General features: G+C 33.1%; 1 protein-coding gene and 1 long non-coding RNA gene across 2 annotated transcripts; one reads left to right on the top strand and one right to left on the bottom strand.

Moving 5' to 3' along the window:
* Positions 1-85: 85 nt before the first annotated feature.
* On the bottom strand, positions 86-1,947 carry LOC131594661 (uncharacterized). The gene is made up of 2 exons (XR_009281437.1): positions 1,831-1,947; positions 86-321 (listed from the first exon to the last, which is right to left on the bottom strand). It is a non-coding gene; the product is annotated as an uncharacterized LOC131594661 (long non-coding RNA).
* A 4,576-nt stretch (positions 1,948-6,523) lies between these two features.
* On the top strand, positions 6,524-21,323 carry LOC131594660 (succinate-semialdehyde dehydrogenase, mitochondrial-like). The gene is made up of 20 exons (XM_058866846.1): positions 6,524-6,752; positions 7,601-7,714; positions 7,936-8,035; positions 8,433-8,481; positions 9,121-9,208; positions 12,257-12,367; positions 14,104-14,166; positions 14,280-14,390; positions 15,098-15,163; positions 15,246-15,323; positions 15,498-15,575; positions 17,308-17,374; positions 17,977-18,062; positions 18,262-18,294; positions 18,389-18,421; positions 18,971-19,071; positions 20,234-20,319; positions 20,484-20,590; positions 20,674-20,751; positions 20,956-21,323. Exons 1-20 carry the CDS (start codon positions 6,624-6,626, stop codon positions 20,992-20,994), a joined length of 1,617 nt encoding a protein of 538 aa, XP_058722829.1. The 5' UTR covers positions 6,524-6,623; the 3' UTR covers positions 20,995-21,323.
* Positions 21,324-22,228: the final 905 nt, after the last annotated feature.

Here is a 22,228-nt window from a genome sequence, read left to right as displayed (position 1 = left end):
AATTCACCTCGTCGCATAAAGCGGATACATAGCATTCACAAATACGGAAGGACTGAAAACGTCAAATAATAGTCTTTAACATGAATTAACTTCCATAGAAGTGCAACGGAAACTCAACAATTAGTTCAAGATTTCATAGCATCTTAATTCAACAATTAAAGCACTTTAAAGCGACAATCTCAAACAAATAACTCAAGTGTATGCCAAAACATAAAAATCCAAAAGCAAGTAAATCAACTCGTTCGTCCCCCCCGAGTGCTACGTATCAGAGCGTCAACGACTCAACACCAACTCGGCTAACCTCCTCTCAATGCGAATCACCTGCACGTTACCAATATAAAGGCAACGGCGAAACAAAGAAAGGGTGAGATATCAATTCATATAATTGAGCGCATGATAAATTATATATTAGAAATTAGACATATTCGGTTAATCGCATTCACAAGTATTGATATTCTCATATTATTCACCAAGTCATTAATTCACAATTCAAATACTTCTGTCATATAACAAGTCACAAAATTACAATCACAATATAGTCGCAAAACGTCACAATGTATAAATCACATAAGACACATGGGACACGACTCATGTATATGCATGTGGTACCAATCGGAGCTTCAGCTCCCGTCACCAATTGCCATTTGGCCCGTCATGTTTGCCATAGTTTTCAGGCCATCATGTTTGCCATAGTTTTCAGGCCGTCATGTTTGCCATAGTTTTCAGGCCGTCACAGAGTATATGCAAATGTATGTGACTCGATGAACCGAACATCACACAACATCATCATCATCGTTTACTTCACAAATTATTCATCACAAGGCACACGCCCATATCAAAATTATCATTATTAACTCAAGTAATAACACTCACACATTTTACGACAACATCACGTAAACAACGGAACAATTCCGGAAATTCATCAAATCAACGAACGAATACCATTAGCAAAAGAATCACAAAGATATTCACAACAATCACATTCACGGTCAAATTCACAAGATACCGTAATTTACCGCTAAACCGAATAGTTAATCTAAGTTTAATTTATTCTAATTAAATAGGCTTATTAAAAATTAATTCAACCATTAATTTAATCAACCGATTACTATCACAATTTCGACAAAAGAACAACGTCACATTAATGTACTAATTAAACTTAGCTATTACGTCAATTTTCATCAAATTCCGGACAACTAATTATATCGTTTAATTCCGCTATTTCGGTCAAACGGGACTGTTTTGAGTTATATGCTCTATAATTGCTACTGAGTCATATAATTACTTTACCAATACTACTCTTATCATGTGACACACCTAAAATTTATAAGTAGTAAAACAAACTAGTAGAACATTTATCATGTAACACACCTAGAATATTACAAGTAGTAGAACAAACTAGTAGAACATTGCAAAGATGGCAGAAAGATACACAGGATACAGAATAAAACAAAATCATGGTGGAACATAGCAAAAGATATTTCATACCAATTTGAAATCAATAAATAACGAAATAAGAATAGACAAAATAATGGGAAGCACTAGCTTGGGATAGTCCCTCCTCTCACCCAATCGGCATTCTATTTTAAACAGACAACAACAATAGAACAGCATTATATTTCTAGAACCCATATAATTCTTAACAATTTCTACTAATGAAATATCACTAACCAAAAGCAACATCACAGTTTCCAGATTTCGGGTTGTTCTTGACAAATCTCAATTTTTCCAAAAGCTATCAACATTAGATAATACAATAATTTGACACATTTAATTCCCCACATACAATTGTTCATAAACCCCATTATAGGAAGAGAACCCCACCCTTACCTTGGATTGAGTGCAGCTCTAATGGACTCTTGGAGAAATTTGGAGAAAATAGCTCTTGAATAGAATCCCTCTTTGGCCTCCTTCTTCCCTCTAAAACCCTAGTTTTCTTTCTTTCTCCCAAATGACTCTATTTCTTTTTCTGGTTTCTCTACACTAACTTAAACCCCTTTCTTCACTAAAAACTTTTTTTTTTTTATATAACATTGGGCTTAATAAATAACATCACAATTCTATTCTTCATTTAAATAAAATAAGCCCAATATTCTCCTTAACAAAAAATAAATAAGTTAAATTACTACTTCTAATAATATTTCACTATTATTCTATTAAAACAAAATATTCAATTATTTAATATACCGGTTAATACTCAATAACTAATATTTACGGTCTAATCTCAATTAGTCAGAAAATTCCCAAAACACTACATATTAGCTTATTAATATTTTTAATACTAAAAATATTAAAATTTCTGAATAAATGTCGATCCGCTATCCCGAACTAATACCGACTAAATCGCTTAAAATGCAAAAATTCAATAAACATCACAAACGTCTAAATTAAGCGGATAAATAAATTTCCGGGCGTTACAAAATGAATCTGCATATTAATGGTTGGAACGTTAGAATCTCAATGGAAAGGCACGATTTTTTTACAAAAGATATTAAATAAATGGATTATTAATTATTTTCAGATTGTCTAATGATTAGTTATAGGAAATTACAATAAGGGTATGAATTAAGGTTGTTAAAGTGTGTTAATTAGGTTAATTAAATAATTATGATGGTATATTATTTTCTTATATTATTAATAAATTTTAGTAAACTCATTAATATATTTATCGTAATTAATAATTTTTTAAAGAACTGAACAAAATCTAGATATGATACTTTTTATGGGAAGGAGGAAGTATTTAATTTTTTTTCAAATATATTAAGTCGTTTATGAATGTATTAAGAAATATATTAAAGTTAGAAAATAACATTATTTTTAATAATTAATTTATTAGTTACTGATATATTTTTCAATATATGAAAGTAGTAACATTTAATAGTTTGAGAGAAGTGCATAAAAAATTAATTAAAGTTCATAATTAAAATAATAATAATAATATTTATTTAAAATATTTTTTTTTAAATAAATGATACTTTCATAAAAGGGATGGACTAGCATAAATTAAATTGGTTATGTCACAACTTTGTTAAATCTAAGTCTATAGATTATAGACTACATGCTTAATTTTAGATTTGAACATAATTTTTTTAAGGATAATGTTAACTTATGCCCTAGGGGTACATGTTAAAAAACCCATAAATGAAAAGTTTGTATTGAAAAAAACAACCAAAAACATTAATTATAAGTTTTTAATAAAAGAAATACACAATTTCCAAGTAATTTTTTCTATATCTAGCCTTTGGAGCACAAGTTAGCATTACCCATTTTATTAAAGAAAAATACTCTTTTCACTCTTATATGTGCATATAATATTCTTAAAAATTCGAACTTGTCTTTCATTTGTTGGGAGTTGCATCTTCGAATGTATATAAAATTACGTCAATCTTCTCTTTTTGAGTTTCAACTCAAGTTTAAAAAATTTGGTTTGGAGATACATCTTTATATACCATTTTGGTATTTTCCATAGATGCATCTCTGAGATTCATATGCACTCATTTATGAGTTTTATTATTCACGCAACTGATTTAAATAATAAGTGAGTGATATTTCCGAAGTAAGTCACCTCAAAATCCATCCGAACACATCATGTGTATAGATTGGCTATCAAAACGTAACATTATCTTCAAGTTTATTTGAAACCGGGATGTTATATACCAAAGACATCATTGAAGTGGACAACACATTTCATACAAGATGTTGAAACTTGGTCGGATCACATTTTAGAAAGGATGGAAGAGTTAAGCGACATTGAAAGAGAAGCAAATAAAGAAAGATTGAAGAATGAACCACCAATTTGTTTAGGCAGTGACATATGAATGGTGAATGGTATACACTGACATGATAATGAACATGAATGAATTTCAACTTTCACACTTTATTTCACATGGTGATGGTGTATGTATGGAGTAATGTGATAGATTCCAACTTGTTCTTATTCAAATATGGCTAAATTGGTTTTAGTATAATGCCTTGATACGATGATTAATGATCTAATGCTATTGTAATGGTAAATTTAGTGAATTTAACTCATGATATGGCTAATGAGATAATGTGAGAATTTTGAATGTTTGTCTTTATAGCAAAAATCACATTTTGGTTGACTTTTGCCTTGACTTTCAAAAAGATGCCAACATTGTAAATGCACATGATGGAAAAAATAAACTTTGGATTTTTGTCATATGAATGAACAAAATGATAATGAAATTAAAAAATATTGGTCCTAAATCAAACACTGACTTTTTTTTGTTTTTTTTTGTTGACTTTATTTTGACCTTTCAAAAGAAAGCTTTTAATGCAAGAAAAAACACAACAAGAATTTAAATGGGAAATGTACTAATATGCAGAAAGAAACACGATTAACTATGGACTAAAATGTTAAGGCATAGGTATTTTAACTCTGTGGGTCAACATGCAAATGTCATTATGGATGAGATGCATACAACTTTAGACAAATTGGAGTATGACATTGGCCACACGAATATATCATGGTTTCATTATAGGCATATCGCATCAACGCGTCTCATACGAATTCAGGAAACTCTACTCCAATCTTAATGGTCTTCAAAGAGTCTCATATAGCAAAGATTAAAACAAAGTCTCTCATTGGTTCGAGTCTTTCCACTTTCCTCTGGGATTATGTTGGTATAACTTAGTTGCTCCCCGTGGCTTTGTAGGGGAACCACTATTCTAACCAGACATATAGTTTCAACGCTTATTCAGTTTTTTCCTTAGGGAAATGGTGTTCCTGCATGGATGATTGCTTAGATAAGAGGGCTAGGAAACACTTTAGGCATGAGGCCAAATTTGTTTCTACCACATCAATTTAATCCTTTATGGTATGGAATTTGATTTTAAATGAATGGTCGATGAGACTACGTTATAAGCTCGTTAATGTCAGCCTTCCCAAGGATGCAATTGTAAACCGAGTCACCATCAATGATCGTGAACTTTACCTTAATGATTCTCATCTCTTTACTAACTCCAAAGGTCACAGGAGCTCAATGTATCACAAAGTTTTAATGATAATTATGTCAAAATCAGGGAAAGTTCCCCCATAATATGGTTTGAGTATTAGATGTATACCCAATTTATTACACGTCTTATATTACATTACATCATACGACTCTACTAGTCCACAAGCACATGATGAACATCATGACCCGTTATCATTACCCTAATGAGCATTTGTATGCGGTGCTTTAGAACGCCTTTGACTAGCTCGTCGTTGTAAAAAAAGGGGCTTTCACTTATATAAGTGTTCTTAAAAAGTGGGTTCAATTTTGAGAGAAAACATCAATTCTCCTTGGGAGGTGAGTGTTGACTGTCGACAACGAGAACTCAGTGAAGTCCTTTGTGTGAGTTTACGGGTAGATCCTCTAAGCTGTTGCATAACTGTCAACTGAAATATCATCCAACCAATTAAACATCCATTTGAGCGAGAGGCGGAGAATTTGAAAAAGAGTCAAAGTTGGCTTGTCTTCTACCTCTATTGGAGTCTTGAACCCTTAACTATCGAGGGTAAGTGTTCTTTTAAAACGTGCCACCTCACCATGAAATGGGATAAAAGAGAATGTTGTGTACAATGATTCTCACAGAGGACTTTAATGATTCGATCTGAACCTAATGAAACTTTATGACATATTTAACTTCGATAAGAATATTTTAGAATTTAGAAAATGTGTACCTTAATTATAATTTTTTTCATCTTTTTACAAGTAAACTCCAGGGTTAGAGTTTTTATGAATTCTTTAAGAATCCATAACCTTTCTCCTTTGGGCATGTATCCTAATACTACTTAGATTATCATTTAACATCCTCCATTCCATCATGCATTGATTATGAGTATTCCTAAGGAAGAACTTAAGATGTTTCTAAAATCTTACAACTTTTTCTTCTAGTCTATCTTTTTTTGTTATCCTTTGATGCAACCATCCAAAAATACTATGCATTGAGATTGAATCATTTTTACATATTTCAATATTGAGCTGTGCTATGCTTACATTTATTTTTTACACCGTATGATTGACACCGTAGCTCCACAGATTGAGACACATTTTTCAAAAAACATTCAAAAATAACAAAATAAAATGAAAAGTAAATCATACCGTATGTATATACGGTGTATGTGTCATTTTTAGATGTAACTATAACATTTCTCTTCAATATTTTAGTAGACCAATGTTCTTTTGAGATCAACCGAATAAAAACAAATTTAAATAATAATAATAATAATAATAATAATAATAATAATAATAATAATAATAATAATAATAATAATAATAATAATAATAATAATAATAATAATAATAAATCAATTTAATAATATCAATTTTTGTTACTTGAATTAAGATTTCCAAACAAGGAAAAAAAATTCATTTCTTTTATAATACATTATTACACATAATTTTTGTGTGATCACAAATACACAAAAATGTACATGTTTTAAAATAATTAAAGAAAAAATCTTTTTCAATTAAAAAAATCGATTCTTTTGTTTCTATTTTTCGTATCCATTTTGTATGCATCCACGATTTCTTGTCGTCACTATAAGCATTACTCGTTGCAAAATCAGCAAAAATTCATCATTTCCAAATCATTAGGAAGCGACACGATTGCAGTTGATGATGGCAGCACTGAAATTCGGTGGCAACATGTACACGGCACTCCGATCATCGAAGCATCTCTATCGCTCTTCCTCTTCCCATCTTCTCTCCGCTAAGTTTCTCATGCAAATTCCTTTCACTCGCAAGGTACGATCTCACTTTCCCTCTTTTTCGCCCAAATCAACCATTGCGTTTGAAATATTGGTTCATAGACTTGAAAATTTGAACATGTGTGTGTGTGTGAATTTCGTGTTTTCTTACTATGATCGTTAACTGTATGGTTAATTTAGGTCACAATCAATCGCATCTATCTGCAATGTAGGTGGTGTCAACGTCGTGTTAGTGTTAAGTGTCGTGTTTCAAGTGTCCGTGTTTCTGGTGTCCGTCTAGGTTCTTGTTTCAAGAGTGAGAAGTTTGAATTGGATCTTGTTGATTTTTGTGTTTGATGTTATTATTAGTGTGAACCAATTTGATGTGAAAATTTGATATTCATTCATTTGATTTGATATATATATATATATATATATATATATATATATATATATATATATATATATATATATATATATATATATATATATATATATATATATATATATATATATATATATATTCATAATTTTCTGCAACTCCAAGGATTGCACAATGCCAGTTGATTTCATTTGTTCATTATTTTCCTATATAATAAGGATGAGAAAAGAGATGGTGTACAAACATTGTAAATAAAGTCAATCAATGACGATGATGTATCCCGCCAAGTCAGACTGACATTTTAGTTGTATGACATGGCAAAGTGATATATTCCTATTAGATGACAGTGTGAAGCTTCTTTTACACTGTCAGAGCATTTCGATTAAACTTTAAAAAGCATTGCTACCTGGGACACAATTGCTATACCAAACGAGTGTCCACTCACCATCAATATAATTATAATAATTTGAGGATGTTCTTGTTATTAGTTTGTGCTTGAGTTAATGGTCTTTTTTAAATGACAGATGAGTGTAGATGCTCGGAGTATTGCTTCCCAGCTTAACAGTTCTGGGCTGTTGAGAACACAGGGCCTCATTGGAGGGAAATGGAGGGATGCTTATGATGGGAAAACCATAAAGGTGTGCCATAGCTGCTGTTATTTTTCACTTTTTCAACTGTTTTTTTGCAAAGTTTAAAGACAGAGGGGGAGTGGGGGTTTTCTGATTTATTTTCAGTTGATACTGCTGATGGTTATAGTTTGTTGCTGCTGCTTATTCTTCTCTCCTTATTTTATTGCTATAAGTTTCATGGTAGTGCTTCTGTAAGAAAAAATAATCTGATATGTTCAATGTTATTGTAGGTTATTAATCCAGCTACTGGTGAATCTATAGCAGATGTAGCATGCATGGGTGGAAGGGAAACAAATGATGCAATTTCCTCTGCTTTTGATGCTTTTAAATGTACACAACTTCACATTTTCATGCTATAATATCATGTATTAGTTAGGGACTAGAAACGAAACGGGAGAGGATTAAGATATACTATAATAGATAACTTGATGTATATGCATATGTTTTTGCACAATCAAATAGGTTTATAACTTTGAAAGTGAATATAAACGAAGTTTCAGCCTATAATTACAGTCAACAGAGCATTGCCCTAGTTTCATTGATTTTAGCATGTTAACTATGCTCTTTGTCTATTTCCATTTGTTGATGGATTTGATGTTCCATTGTAGAATTATGTTCATATGCATCGATGTTACTTATAGCAAATGATGAATTAACTAAAAAACTTTGTTGTTGGTATCTTTGGAATATTCATAATACTATAATAACTATGATTTCCTCTGTGTAGCATGGAGTAAAATCACTGCTGCTGAGCGAAGCAAATATCTGAGGAAATGGTAAATTTGTTGTCGACTCATTTCATGAACAACCTGCTTTGATGAAAATATTTGACCTACCTGCTGTCTAGAATTTGTTTTAAGCTCTGGTATCAGAAAATCACACAACATATCCAAATAATTTGGGAATTCTGCTTGGGGAAGACTGGAGCCATCCTAATTAAATATTCATTCAGCATATTTACGAGAGTTTTTGGAAATATTACCGATATGTACAGAAAACTTATAGGATAGGAAATAAATTCCTAAAATTAGGTCTATACAGATTAATACAGTTGTAACATATGATAACGTAATAAATACAATAGCTTTAAGGACGTGATAAATATGTCCGTCTTAAACATACCCACATCCTGGATTATTTGGTTTACGAACAATAATTTTCCAATAAGAAACTGATGCGGCTGTCTCATCATAACCTTGGTTAAGGTATAATCGACTTGAAGAGAAGTAGAATTGTGAAAAGAGAGATACATCAATTGGCTAAGGCTTCTCTGTTAAAATGATAGTTTACCTCTATATGTTTTCTATGCTCATGAAATATAAGATTTGTCACAATTTGTATGACCTCTTTATTATCAAACATTGAGAAGTAGTGTCTAATGGTAAAAGAGTAATTTTCTCTTAATTTCTCTTTAGGTATGATTTGCTCATGGCACATCAAGAAAAGTTAGCACAACTTATTACCTTGGAGCAAGGAAAGCCTCTTAAAGAGTCTATGGGTGAGGTACAGGGTGGTTGAATATTTGTTATTTTGTATATTTCCAATTATTACTCTCTTCATTTGTGTAAATAGAGAATAGTAATGGAATGCTTGAGTGAAATTCCAGTCGGTTGATTTTCTTATATACACACCAAAAATTAAATACAATGTGAGAGTTACAAGGACATTAAAATTTAAATGTAGTTTCTAGTTAGGTCTTAGAAGTCGAGAGAAGAGAGAAAGTGAGAGAGAACTGTGATATTTTATTAATGTTTTCAATGTATTACAATGTGAGCAGGATCTCCTATTTATATCACGATTAGTTAGGTACAAAGGCTAAGTAACTCTTAACAGATTACAACTGGCTAACCTAATTATGTTGAGTTATCTATTAAAGCTCTAACATTCCCCTTACAAGTGGAGGGTGTCTTGACCAAACTGAGTTTGTCAAACACACAAAGCTTGCCACGAAGAATGCTAAATCTAGCAGCAACAAGTGGTTTAGTTAAGGCATCTGCCCTCTGGTCATGAGCAGGAACATGTGAAACAAAGAGATTCTTGCCAAGTAATTTCTCTCTCACAAAGAAGATATCGAGTACCATATGTTTTGTACGATTGTGCAGCGTAAGATTTGTGCTAGTGAGACAGTACTCAAATATCACACTCAATCTGAGGCTTGTTGAACCTGCAACCTAGTTTTGATAGGATAGATTGAAGCCAGAGTATATTTGCAGAGATATTTGCCAAGCTTCTGTATTCAACTTCTGCATTGTAGCGAGCTGCTAGTGTTTGTTTCTTGGACTACCACAAAACAATATCAAGGCCTAAGTAAATACATGCCCCTGATGTAGATCTCTTGTCTCAGGGTTTGAAGCTCAGTCAACACCACAAAATCCAATTAAGGACAGTGGTTGATGAATATGAGCAGCTTCCAATAGTAAACCATGATGAAAAGTGCCTCCAAATATCTAAGTGTTCTTTTGACAACCTTTCCAATGTCCCTCTGAGGGATTAGATAAGAACTGACACACGTTTACTGAGAAGAATGATATCTCTGGCCTTGTTAAAGTTGCATACTGAAATGCTAACAATTGACCTAAACATTGAAGGATCCTCAACATGAACATATCCCACTTTAGATGATTTAAAGGTAGATACCATATGGGTAGGCATTCCTTAGCAAAATCCATATTGACTCTTGAAAGGATATCTCTAATATACTTAGATTGAGAGAGCAAAAAAAATAGCAATCAGATAAATGAGATACCTAATCAAGTGTTCCAAGCTGTTTCAAGGCAAACTTAGTGGTGAGTTTGGAAATAAGTTGCTGAATGTGTGATAGAGAACTCCTGTGAAGTTTATCATGTGTATCTCAAAGAACCTCATTAGTATCTTTAAGTTTGCACAAGATAATCATGTGTTCTTTGAACTTTACCCTACTTCAAAGCACAAGATAATCATGTGTTCTTTGTTATGGAAGGGACTAATAGTAGATTGTTACGGGTTAGGGAGGTTTTAAGGTTTGTGTTAGATGAAAGACACATAGAATCTACCGAGTCGATAGTCGAACCTTGTCTGTTCTCCATGAGAACATGATTAGATCTAGGAAGTGACAGAGTCAGAGAGATTGGATGCATTTGGTGTCACACGGCGTAAAGCACCAGTACCTAGATACCAACATTGGTTGTTGAAGCCAGAATAACACCTGTAAGAAGAGCTTGAGGCATGTTAAGTCGCTGCTGTAACTGAGGGCTATGGTTTCCCAAACAATAGGGATTGGGAAATTGACGTCACATCATGGCATACCAAGAGTGAAAATCAATGTTCCTTGCGCCAGTGTGACGATAGTAACCTATGGAAACATGTCCATTATTATGACAAATTTGACATTGAACGCGTCCTCTACTAGAGCTACCACCGTCTCTACCAGAATGGCCACCCCAAAACTTGTAACATTGATGAACTTGATTGTTTGCCATTACGTGAATGGATCCCGTAGGGAAATTAGGATTTGGTGGTTGTTGTAACTGTGTTTATGATGTTTCAGAGTTTGAACTCCGAGACGAAGGTTGAGATGTAGGAAATTGAGTGAGATTCATGTGCGAGCAAGAATGATTCGAGTTCATCAATCGAGCAAGGAACAAATTTACTCTTAATTGCAGCAACAAGAAGATCACACTCTTCTGATAATGCTTCGAGAACCATCTCAACAAGATTGCGACGAGGAACAAAATCACCAATGGAGATTGGTGAATCATTGATTTCACGAACACGTTTAACAACTATTCGATCGTGCGGTCTCCTTTGCTGGAGCGATGTTGACGTGCTTTGGTGTTGAGTAAGGTATGAAAATGGTGATGAATCTCCTCCCACACTAGCCAAGAATATGTGTGATGAGCGACTTGGCAAGAAGATTTTCAAACATGTTGGAGAGAAGCCATGTGCATCTCAAATTATCTTGCTGCTCCCATTGTAGAGCAAGATGATTCACATTGTCAACAATTCAATCTTCTTCGGTGGGATATTGTTCAGGAATTTTTTCCAGTAATTACCGGATTTGTGATGAATTTCTGGAGTTTGTAACTAGGAATCCCTCTATTAACTTGCTCTTTCCGTTGCTTAAAGTTCTTATTGTTAACTTCAAGGAAATTAGGTTTGAGATCTTGGTTTGGGAGGAAGAAAAGGTATACCCTGCATTGATAAAAGGATTCACCATGGATCAAAAAGCTCTAAGATACCGTGCTAGAAGTTGAGAGAAGATATAAAGTGAAAGAAAGTTGGGATATTGTATTCATGTTTTCAATATATTACAATGTGACCAGTATCTCCTATTTATATCTGAGTTAGTTAGCCTTTGTATCTATCTAACTAACTCTTAACAGACTACAACTGGCTACCCTAACCATATTGAATTGTCTAATACAACTCTAACACTAACTTCATGAATGTGATTTACTAGGCATTTAATTAGTTAGTAATCTCTTGAACATATTCCTCCAATTAATTTTATAATTCCAACAATTTGCATGCTTTTTCCAACGTTAGATTTATGTTATTAGTTACTGTTTGCAGATAAGTTACGGTGCTGGGTTTATTGAGTTTGCATCAGAGGAGGCAAAGCGTATATATGGGGATATAATTCCTGCACCTCTATCTGATCGGAGGTTATTTGTTTTAAAGCAGGTAAGTTTCGAGGTTTATTTCGTGTCTTAAATTTCTTATTTCATATTTTATTAAGCAATTTCCTAGAAAAACTTTGTAGTATGCTACATCAGTTCATTTAAATATATTTGTTTATGGGATTTAAGTCGTGCATGATATTTAGCATTACACATCATGTCAACGCATTAGGATTACATTGTTACGGGTTCCTAATAAGAGCCAACAAAACTGTTATTAATTATAACTGACCTTGTTTTGACTTAAAAGTTACTTTTAAGTCGAGGTTTAGAAAAAGATCCTAAAAAATTAGGCTAAAGCTTTTTGGTATTTTACTTTCAAGCTAAAAGTTATTTGGTAATTTTGTTTTAATGAAAGCTTTGATTTTATTTAAAATTACAATTATGAGTTTGTAAGTTCAATTCTGTTGAACAAAATTTATTGCGCAAATAAAGTTGAAATACAATGCTATTAATATTAAAGAAAGTGGTTTAATTGTTTCATAAAAACGGGTTTTGTTTAAAATTATCATAAAGTTTCAAGTTTAGTTTGATTTTTTATAGCACAAATAAAAATTCATATAAAATAGTAAGTAAAAAGATTTTAAAGAAAGTTTTAATTATCAGGAGGGGTATATAATTAGAAACTTTGATATTAGTGATGGAGTTTTAAAAAACAATAAAAGAAAAAGTTCTTCAAAGAAAGTTCAGGAATAACATAAATTTTATGAGAAGTTTTTACTAAATAATTCATGAGTGATAATATTTTATTTGTTAGTTTACATATAAAAAATCATTTATAGAAATATATAAATGGGAAATTTTAAAATATATAACATATACTAATTTGATGTTTTATATTGATTATACTAATTGCACTTTATATACACAAATGCTTTCATGAATGATTGATTGCTTTTACTAGAGAAATTTGATGGTCCAACAAGTATGAAATGGAAACAACTCACAGGGAGCCCTTTGGATCACTGTTCTTGATTTAAGGACAATTAGAATTAGGATGGAAAGAGAATAAAATAGAAAAAAATTAAAACAAAACAAGGAGTGAAGATTCTAATGGGAGGTCTATTAAATTAAAGCCCACAATTTTTTTGTTAAAGCGGGAGGAGCTTATCTAAAAGCTAGTTCATTGGGTTTTTTTCCGTTCAAAATAAGCTCCTTATTATTTTAAGAGGCTCATATAGTAATTGTTTGGTCTAACTTCTTCTTTTAAGCCTAAGAGAAGCCAAAAACAAAATAGACCAAACATACATTAAGACCTTCATTTGAAAACACTTTTCCAAATGGAATCAAAACGAATCTATGTTTGAGTAAATTTTTATTTATTTTTGCGTATCTTGGATGGGTTGACTAAAGATATGATTCATCATTGATATAGTTTATCATATAGCATTATGACGTTTAGTGCATGTAGGCTGCCCCATCTAGTGTGATAATGCGGGATAAGGCTGGATGGTTGTTGTTGAAATAATGCTAATAGTTGAAGCTTAAACATGGCATTGTTTGAGTTGTATTGAGTTTTTTAATTTTTGGTCATGTGTCAAGCAGGATCCAAGGATGTATTTTCTTCAGCAAATAGAAAGTATATTTCTGTTTCATTAAACGAAAATGGGATTAGATTCTAGCAAACTGTAGCTATATATTTGTGCATTATTGAGTATTTTGTCTTGACTTCCAATAACATGTTTCATAAATCCTGACATGACTGCATGTTTCTTTCTTTCATCTTTTTGGGGTTTGCAGCCTGTAGGGGTTGTAGGTGCAATTACACCATGGAACTTTCCCCTTGCTATGATTACCCGAAAGGTATATTTAGTTTCAGGTCTTCTTTTTCCAGATTTTGTTCATTTTTGCTTAATAATGTTTTAGGAGCAAGTGAATACCAGTTGTTTCAAATTTTATGTTTTTTCTTACATTAGGTTGGTCCAGCCCTTGCATGTGGGTGTACAGTTGTCATAAAGCCCTCTGAACTTACGCCTCTGACTGCTTTAGCTGCAGCAGAACTTTCTATTCAAGCTGGAATACCTGCGGTAGTTTCTTAAACCTACGTTTATGACTGGTAATAACAAGAGGTTATAGATTATTTGGCTTTTTTGTTCATATGAGCATTGACAAACATGACGCCGACACGTAGACACCGGTAATGCTTTAAGAAAATGGAAGCGATTGAGTATAATCACACATGTTATGTCGTGTTGGACATGGAAACACACCTTCAATCTGCAGTGTTGGCGCTACATAATATAATTTTCTGTTATGATGATTGGTAATTTAGTAATTATATTTATTTTAGATTGCCATGTAAGCTTGTAAATAGTACATCAGGAGCTTAGTTGGTAATTTAAGTTGCCATATTTTGGCTTCTAGTGTTCTGTCTTCATGTCAAAACTTCAATACTGGACTATACTGTAACATTATGGCCCCATTTCAAATACATAAGTCTTTGTAGTTTATGATTGTAGAATATATTTTACATTCATGGCACATGCATAACATAAATCTGAAGTAGATCTATAGAAGAGAAATACTGATTTGGCTTCTTTTATCTAGTTTCTTCGACTATATTGCATAAATCTTACAGAAACGTACCTGAAGTCTTTACACACCTTTTATGTCGCTACATGTTTCCAGATCTTTTCCCTGTTCTTTCTTTACTCTACAAATACAGATTTCTTCCCCTCTTCCTACCCATTTTTATGATTTTAACTGTTGTGATATTTTTTGTTTAATGATATAGGGTGTTGTGAATGTGGTTATGGGAAATGCTCCTGATATTGGAGACGCCTTACTAGCAAGTCAACAGGTTCTATCACCATATGATTTTACAAAGCAATTACCCTGTAAACGTAATTGAACATATATGAAAGAATTATCACCTTCTTTAGGTTAGGAAGATTACATTCACTGGCTCAACGGCTGTTGGAAAGAAATTGATGGCAGGTTCTGCTGAGACGGTTAAAAAAGTATGATTAGATGTTTTTATTAATCATAATTAGTATTTGTTTTCCCTCATTATTTCTTTTGTAGATTTTCATAGTTACTATAAATTGCATAGGCTGGTTTTCTCACAATGCAGATTTAGGCATACATTCAAATGGACTTTTAGCCCTTACATATGTATTTTTTTGAAATTCTAGGTATCTCTGGAACTTGGTGGCAATGCGCCTTGCATAGTTTTTGATGATGCTGACCTGGATGTTGCAGTGAAAGGAACGGTAAGTTAGAAAGAATGACAACACATGTTTACTGTAATGATGTATATTGTTTTAGATGTTATTTTATATGGATGTGCATTTGCAGTGTCCTCGAACTTTTGTTGATGACTCTAACAGTAGCGGCTAATTCCTGTATTCTCACTGTGGCCTGAAAATGATCACATGAAAACCATATTAATGCGTCTGATTAATACAATGCTGGATAGTGGATTAGGGTATTGTTTTCTAACTGGAAATGAGATATCTACTTGCATGTTTTTCTTCTTCAAGCATATGCAAGTGCTAGCATATGCAACGACGGAAAGGTTGCAGATTTACAAACCATAGCATTTTCTGTAGCGAACCTACCAGAAATGGAAGTTTATGTCTATGTTGGTATCAATGTGAGGTTTGACCCTAGACAATTTGGGCCAAACAGGAAAATTATGGGGTTCCTTTGACTATGTGGAACTTAAATTGCATAGGGAACAATGTAGCTCAGAAGTTGGGTCATGTGCATATGGGGAAATAGCAGAGTCCAGTTTCCAAATAGCAATTCCACTTTCATGGAGAAACTGTGACAGCATGTATTAGTATCCCCAATAGATCATTCGTCTTGGCTTGTTAGCTGGGCTAGGCTGTTGCAATTTTAGAAGTGGATGTACTGCTGGTTCTGCGCATGCTAATTTCAAAATCAATCTCAGCTGCTGGTTTTGTCAGGGGTATAAGTAGCTAAATACATTTCTTGTCACTATAAGTCTTTTCATTCATTTTTTTCTGCTCGGGGATATTTGTTTATCTTTAATTGATTTAAATATGTATGTAATCCCTACAATCATATACTTTTTTTTGCCTTTAGTCACTTTAATTTTTTTGTTTTTCTGTATTTCATCGTTGCAAACACACCCCGTTTTTTATTTTGTTTTCTTGTTGTATTGGTTCCTGCAAAATTTGTTCATATTAGAACTGGTTTCTGTAATATGTAGAGTATTTGATTTTAGTTCCTCCAATATGGCTGCATATGTACTAAAGTACATACTGCACATGTATTACAAGGACTAATTCCAACACAAACAAACTTTGCAGAGGCTAAAACAAAACTTCAAGGATCAATCAGTCCAGCTCCGAAGTACATACTTTTTGACTAGTCAAATTCGTGTTCTGTTCTTTTAGGGATTATGTATCTTCTTCTGGAAGCCTTATCCGTACTTGTAGGTCCAATTGTTGAAGGCCCACTTAGAATCACCCAAAGATGGAAATTAGAGAAGGGAAAGAGTTAGTTATGAGAGAGAGAGGAAGAAAGTTGAGTTTGTTATATTGGGCAGTGGATAGAATAGTGGGGGTGGGTATCTTGGAGAATCATTGAGTTGGTTATGGGCTGAAAGCATTTTGTTTCTCTGAAAGAACTTAGCTCTGGGCAGTAGGATTACTAATTCCTATGTAGTTTCTATATTTTAGTAATATTATTCACTTGTTCATTATTCAGTTGTTCTCTCTTCAATTAATTTGTACTGCTAACTCTGGGTTACCATCATCTTCCCTTGGATTTTCTCTGGTTAGTTGTAAACTACTGAAGTCTAGGTATATGAATATTTCTTTTGCTTCAAATTCTAATCTATCTTGCTGAGGTGAAGTTTTTAAATCGAACAATATCTTGGTAGCCTTTTTCTATTTTTTTCTTTCCAATTTGTAGGGTTTATGATTCTCTTGGGCCTTCTGTTTGCAACTAGAAATAATAAATTCCTGTGTGCAGCTTGCAGCAAAGTTCCGTAATAGTGGACAAACATGTGTTTGTGCAAATAGAATTCTTGTGCAAGAAGGTAAGATAAACGAGATATCAAACTATCAATTTTACTATCATAATACATTTTTCTGATTTGTCATCCTTAATTTTGTTTGACGGTAATGTGCGAATGATTCCCTACATTTTTTGCTTCAAGTTCCTTCTCCTAACTGCTGTAGGATGTGGGAATTTGCCACAACACATAGTAGCTGGTTCATGTAATGTGTTTTATGAGATAACATTATAAATCTTTTCAGGAATTTTGATTAGTATTTTGTAGCCTAGTATTTTGTAGCCTGTATTACTCAATCTTAATGATTTGCAATTTCAGCAAGTGGCTGCTTATTTAATTGTCACATAGATTTAACTTGAAATTTAGAATTGTTTTGAAATAAACAAAAATAAAAAAATGCAAACAAGAGAACATAGGATAAGGAATAGAGGGAAATTCTACGAACATTCTTATAAGAGATTTACCAACATTCTTTTAAGAGATTTTCTTTAATTAGAAATGTTAATGTTTTCCATTGATTATTTGCCCGTTTCTATCTCACACTAATTCAATGTCCAGTTAGATACATTATTTGTTTCAGTTTTTTAGTTATTTGCATTTTATTATTTAACCATGTTTCGGTGAAGGTATATATGACAAGTTTGCAAATGCATTGCTTGATGCTGTTCAGAGTATGAAAGTTGGAGATGGTTTTAGTGAAGGAGTGGCTCAGGTAGTTAGCTTTTTAAATTTGATAATCCATTTTTCCGAGAATCCATTTTTCCTTTTTAGCCTAAAGTACTTTTCGATGTGATAATTCCGGTAGCAATCTGTTTCTATTGGCGCTATTTTTGTTATTTCCCAAATTTGATAGAAAATCTGAATTAAATGAGACAATCCAGTAACAACATTTCATTTTCGTCTCTAATCAGGGCCCTCTGATAAATGAAGCTGCTGTCAAAAAGGTTTGTGTTCTTAGTATTTGATTTTTCATATGCAACATTGTAGAATTGCAGGGTGTCTCCATCAACTCATGGGAATTTGTGATTTTCCTTTCAGGTTGACTCCTTGATTCAAGATGCTACAACAAAGGTTTGTCTTATTTGCTAGCTTCCTGTTTGATTCTTCACTTCATCCCCCTATATATTTCAAATTCTACACTATGAACCTAGTAGTTGAATAAAAAAAATGTTTATTCTACCATACCGATGCCATCTATGTGAGACCCCCTTGGAGATTACTTTTGTTTATCAACTTATGTATCCAAGCGAAGTGTTTAATCCCTGCACTGAAATGGAGACTTTAACTGTATAGGGAAATTCTAGGTTTCTTATCCATTTTTGTGATGACTATTTTGCTACTGTAGTTATACTTGAACAACATCTTATTTATTGCGCCTGTTGAGGTTGGTTACATTGGTCAAACAATGCAAATGTGTTTTTAATGATTTCTTCCAAATCTTTCTTTGTTCTTCTATCTGGGATGTATACTTGAGCAGAAAAACAAAAATATAAAATTTTTTTTGTTTGCGCAAATGTACATAAACCATTAATTTTCTCTTTAGAAAGTATAGAAAGATGGATAGGCAAGTCAAATAACAAAAGGCAATAGTTCTGATGATTCAATTGCTTTTGTTAAAAGGGGGCAAAAGTTATTCTTGGGGGTAAAAGGCATAGCCTTGGATCAACTTTTTATGAACCAACAATCATCAGTGATGTCAACAATGAGATGCGTATATCAAGGTAAACCCTTGTGTTTCTGGCTTTTATCTAACGTTATATTTTTTTAGTTTTGGCTAGCAACTTTCATTTGATATTCTAATTAATTTTTAACTGATGCCGACATAACACAGGCATACCTAACAGCTTTAATAATACCTGGCTTCCTAAGTTAGGATCTGGTTCTACATATTTCATAGTTCGTGCTCTTGCATTATATTATATAAGTGAATTTAAGCCTACAATTTCTTAGATGTCAGCAATAGTATTTAACATGATTGATATTGAATAATGAAAGGGTGGTAACAAGTTTCCATATACTTATGGACATTGTTTGCTGTGTTTTCTTCATTCTAATTGTACTAAATAGAAAAGTTGGTCATAACATAACATTTGAGGCCATTGTCAATGAGATTATTAGAATTATTAGAATCGTGTACTAGTACTGGTAGTGGTGGTAGTCAAATCCATATTATAAATTATTATGATCATATAAGAATAATCATGTTGAAAAGTTATAGAGAGATAGTGGAAGGTCTTGTAAAAGAATAAAAAAGATACACGGAGACAGGGAGTCTGTAAAATGGCTGTAGGATGAAAAGAATCCGTGTCAATGTTGATTACTTCCAACTAAGCACTTGAGAAATATTAACAGCATATTCTGTCACTATAATTCTTGCATTCACACTCCTCAATTGATCACTATTGATTTTTGGGTAAGCATTTCCTTTATTGTTATCTAAATCTTGATATAAGATTGGGTTGGTGGTTTGGGTGGGGGAATTAAGGAGGGAGAGGGTTCAATTTGATCCTTACCCCTAACAAAATACTAGCTATACTATACACAAATTTTCCATTAAGAAAAACTAATCTTGATAGCTGAATTGTGTTTTACAATAATAAACTGGCTGTAATGAGGATATAGATTTGTTGTCCTTGTATGCACAAGGCTAGTCTCCACGAAGTTCAAACTGCAATTGAAGTCTTAATGTAAAACTTATTTCTTTTTAAAAAAGGTAGGGTTCACCTGACTTGGTGATATGAAATTTTGAGCTAATATAGCTTTACAGTTTGCGGTGCTGTGATGTGCTGAAAATTTGATTTGGTTTGTATCAATCAGATAGAGCTTTATTAGTAATTTTTTAATGGACTTCGTTTCACGACTCACCCATTTGTCTTACTTTAGAGAGGAAGCATTTGGACCTGTTGCCCCCCTTTTGCGATTCAAAACTGAAGAGGACGCCATCAAAATTGCTAACGACACTAATGCAGGTAGTTCTTCCATCTCTATATTCAAATGTGGTTATTTGGAAGACAGGTTTTTCCTCCCCCTTCTATACTGTTGTTGAACGTTACTAACTTTGCTATCTCTAATCACCCTTGGTTTAATGTTTTCACATCTTTATAACTGTGGAACACTACCTGTACATACGAAGGCTTGGGTTCATACGTATTTACAAACAGTATCCAACGATCATGGCGCGTGGCTGAAGCTCTTGAATATGGACTTGTAGGAGTTAATGAAGGAGTAATTTCAACAGAGGTGAGTCTCATTCCCTGTTTAATGAGAATAAGAAGAAATGAGATATTTTGTTAATGGATTTATTTGTGTCTGGGATGATGTAGGTGGCTCCATTTGGTGGAGTTAAACAGTCTGGCCTCGGAAGAGAAGGTTCCAAATATGGGATGGATGAATATTTGGAGGTAAGAAAAAATTCATCACTGTAAATTTATTCAACTATTTCATCTGTAGTATTGGTGAAGAATTAGAAGACTCCTTATCTTGCCTTGTTCAATGCAAGGAGATAAACATGTATTATAGCAGAAAGATATAGTGACATATATCAGATATCATCTGCTAAATGATGTGATTTGTTTTGAGTAGACTTTAATTTTTCACTTTTGCAGATCAAGTATGTCTGCATGGGAAACATGAACAAAGATTGAAGTATGAGGTGATGCCTTGTATGCATGCAGAGACTGAGGGTGACTTGCATCACATCAGGGGCCAACTTAGTAAATTGCGTTAAATAGCATTTTAGTCTTTAAAGTTGAAAACTTTTAATTTAGTTTCTCAAATTTGTGTGCGGACATGTGCAGCTAGCACAATTTTCCCCGTTTCATTTTCATGTCCCGCTATGCTCTACACGCGAATTCTACTTCAGTCTTTACATTTCTTGATTTATTTAAATAACGGAACTTATCTCTTTTTTAAATAAATCAAAAGAAGCTCAAATATAATACAAAGGAGATTTTTTTTTAATAACCAATTTTTTTAAAAATTTTCAAAAAAACCAACTTTTCAAAATATTTATGCAAATGACAACTTTTTTGCTAAATATACATGTTGTTGCCACGGGGTGGCGACAACACTATCCTCTTGATGAAGTCGCCAGGCCCAGTGGCAAGCATGTTCAAAAAATGGATGTTGTCGCCACCCCTGGCGACAACACCTCCTTTATTTTATTTTTTTCAAATTTTTTTATATAATTTTTTTTACTTTCATGCGTGGGCCCGGGTCGCCTCCTTGGGTGGCGACAACATTAAATTGAGAATGTTTTTTTCCCTATAAATAGCAGCCCATTCCTGCATCAAAATTCATTATTTTCTCCACAAATTTTCCCATTTTCCCTGCACATTATTGTTCATGTCTCGCATAAGGCTGGAGTCATGGCTCCGAACATCATCCAGTCGTCCTGTGCTGGCACCAGAATACAAAAGATGTGATGTCACAGTTAGAAGGGGAGTATAGTCTCGGGGAAGAAATCAAAAGGATCCAGAGGGCTTAGAACAAGGGTGTCGCTTATGATCGGAGGACGATACGTTGGTGAGTTGATGTGAAAGCCGACCTTCATACTGAATAAATAATGGATGAAACAGATGACATTGTTTTTTTAATTGTTGCTTTTAGTTGAAATTTTATTTCTAGTTATTGTTTATGTTGTTTTTTATGTATGTTGTAATTCATCTGAGTAAGGAAAAATGTCCATTTCATTGGTAAAATAAATTACAAATAACATTGAACCTAATAACTATGTTGTGGAACTAGATCCACGACTGTGACACTTGTTTTTATTATGTCCTACCTCAAGACATATACTACACTTCCTTTGCATTTTTCAGTGGCGTCCATTCCGGTTCTAATACGCTTGCTGTTTGGTCTATCGTTTTTATTCTGGCG

Source organism: Vicia villosa, linkage group LG4 (assembly GCF_029867415.1).
Source record: "Vicia villosa cultivar HV-30 ecotype Madison, WI linkage group LG4, Vvil1.0, whole genome shotgun sequence".
Classification (NCBI taxonomy): domain Eukaryota; kingdom Viridiplantae; phylum Streptophyta; class Magnoliopsida; order Fabales; family Fabaceae; genus Vicia; species Vicia villosa.
This window is presented reverse-complemented; position numbering and strand designations above follow the sequence as displayed.